General features: G+C 32.4%; 1 protein-coding gene across 1 annotated transcript; it reads left to right on the top strand.

Moving 5' to 3' along the window:
• The first annotated feature begins 718 nt into the window (after positions 1-718).
• On the top strand, positions 719-1,444 carry LOC125855724 (uncharacterized). Its single transcript, XM_049535454.1, has one exon. The coding sequence runs from the start codon at positions 719-721 to the stop codon at positions 1,442-1,444; it is 726 nt and encodes a 241-aa protein (XP_049391411.1).
• Positions 1,445-2,345: the final 901 nt, after the last annotated feature.

Raw genomic sequence — 2,345 nt, 5'->3', positions numbered from 1 at the left:
TTATTGTGATACAATATTAAAGGCGGCTCCACAAGCCTAAAAAGAACAGTAGCCTTAAGCTTTTTTGCAATAATAAATTAAAGATATTTTTCTCAAAAATATATATTAATTATTATTTATAAAAAATATAATTTTATAAATTTAAAATAATTATTACAAATTTAAAATACTATGTCTCAAAAAAATTAAAAACTGACTATAATAAATTATTAAAAATAAAATAAAATTTAAAATTTTAATCGAATTTAATTTTAACTATTATAGATTTATAGTGCATGCCTGTCAGGCAGCCTTATGAGTAATAAGTGATTGCTCATAAATATCTTATTTCATTGAAAACGCCCTCTTATACATATACCTATGACTTGTTGTAAAGCAAATATGGATGTCATGTGGCCCCAACAATTTGAGGACTTACATCACTTGTAATAGTGTAATGCCAAGGCTCATGCCATGTGGGATTAACTCATTGGAGGGCCACCATCACTTGACCAATTAAAATAGCCAAGTTATACATTTGTAAGTCATCTTTTGGCTATAAATAGCCATTACATTTACAAAGGAATATACACGTATTGAAATACATTACTCTCTCAATTGTCCTTTTAGTATATTAATTTTAGTTAGTTATTTTATAACACGTTATTAGCACGAGTCTCTGTCAGTTCAAGTAAAGACTTTAAAAGCCTCGAAGGTATAATTTTAACTTTCTTAAATTATGTCAAATCTTTCTAAACTTGAATTTCTTGCTTTAGACATATCGGAAAAAGGCTATCTATCATGGGTACTTGATGTAGAAATTCATCTTGATGCGATGGATCTGGCAGACACCATCCAAGAAAAAAATCAAGCATCGAATCAAAACCGTGCTAAGGCAATGATATTTCTCCGTCATCACCTTGACGAGGGTTTAAAAATGGAATATCTCACTGTTAAAGATCTTTTGGTGTTGTGGACTAATTTAAAAGATAGATATGACCACCTGAAGTTGGTCGTCCTTCCACAAGCACGTTATGACTGGATCCATTTGAGGCTTCAAGATTTTAAATCTATTAGTGAGTATAACTCTTTCATGTTTAAAATCATCTCACAATTAAAATTATGCGGAGAAAATATCAGTGACCATGATATGTTGGAGAAAACATTTTCCACTATCCCTGCCTCGAGTATGCTCTTGCAGCAGCAATACCGAGAAATGGGATTTAAAAAATATTCAGAATTAATTTCACATCTCCTTGTTGATGAACAACATAATGACTTACTAATGAAAAATCATGAAAGTCGACCTACTGGTTCTATGCCATTTCCTGAAGTAAATACGACAAATTTTCACCAATCTAAGCGTGGAAAAGGTTGTGGCCCCAGTCGTGGCCTTGGCCGTGGTCGAGGAAGAAATCTCAATCATGGTGATCGTCTTGCACTAAATAATAACCTTCACCACTAGTAGTGTAAGAAGAAGGATGAAAAGCATGAAGTGATGCAGAAGAAAAATTCAGACAACAAATGTTATCGTTGTGGTGGAAAAGGGCATTGGTCACGTACCTGTCGTACGCCAAGGCAGCTGGTTGAGTTGTATCAAGCTTCCTTGAAGGAAGTGAAAAATAACGCAGAAGCCAACTTTATCTCTGAAGATAATGTTGAACCCATGCATCTAGATATAACAGATTTCTTAGAGAATCCCGAAGGAAAAATAGATCACCTGATAGATGATGGGTCTGTAATAATGTAAATATATTTTACTTATGTCGTTTGTATGAACTAGTATGAATATGTTTTCCTAGTCTTGTAAATAAATAAAAGGTTGTGTAATGTTTTCTTTTAGTAATAATATTATAGTGTTTACTTCGTTTATATCTTTTATCTTGAAGAGTATATGGATACCTCTCAAATTTTGTTTGGATAATGATCAATCATGAAGATATTTGTATAAGTGATAGTGGAACAACGCACGCCATATTCAAAGATGAGAAATACTTCTCTTACTTGCTTAGAAGAAAAGCAAATGTTACTACAATTTTTGGTAATTCGAACTTAATAGAAGGCTCCGGAAGAGGTACTATATTTCTGCCTAAGGGGACAAAACTTGTTATAGAAGATGCATTGTTCTCTTCTAAATCCCCAAGAAACCTGTTAAGTTTTAAAGATATTCGCCGAAATAGATATCATGTTGAGACAATAAATGAAATGAATGTTGAATACCTTGGTATTACCAAGATTGTCTCAGACCAGAAATATGTGTTAGAAAAATTATCAACTTTATCTTTTGGCTTATATTATGCAAAAATAAGTACAATTGAAGCACACTCTATCGTAAACTAGAAACCTTTGTGCTTTGGCATGACCAA

Source organism: Solanum stenotomum, chromosome 2 (assembly GCF_019186545.1).
Source record: "Solanum stenotomum isolate F172 chromosome 2, ASM1918654v1, whole genome shotgun sequence".
In the NCBI taxonomy this organism is placed as follows: domain Eukaryota; kingdom Viridiplantae; phylum Streptophyta; class Magnoliopsida; order Solanales; family Solanaceae; genus Solanum; species Solanum stenotomum.
The sequence above is the reverse complement of the archived record's forward strand: the minus strand, read 5'-3'. Positions and strand labels throughout refer to the sequence as shown.

What these genes read in the sequence shown, in the direction of transcription:
- LOC125855724 (XM_049535454.1), top strand. Translation starts at nt 719, where the DNA reads ATGTCAAATCTTTCTAAACTTGAATTTCTTGCTTTAGACATATCGGAA.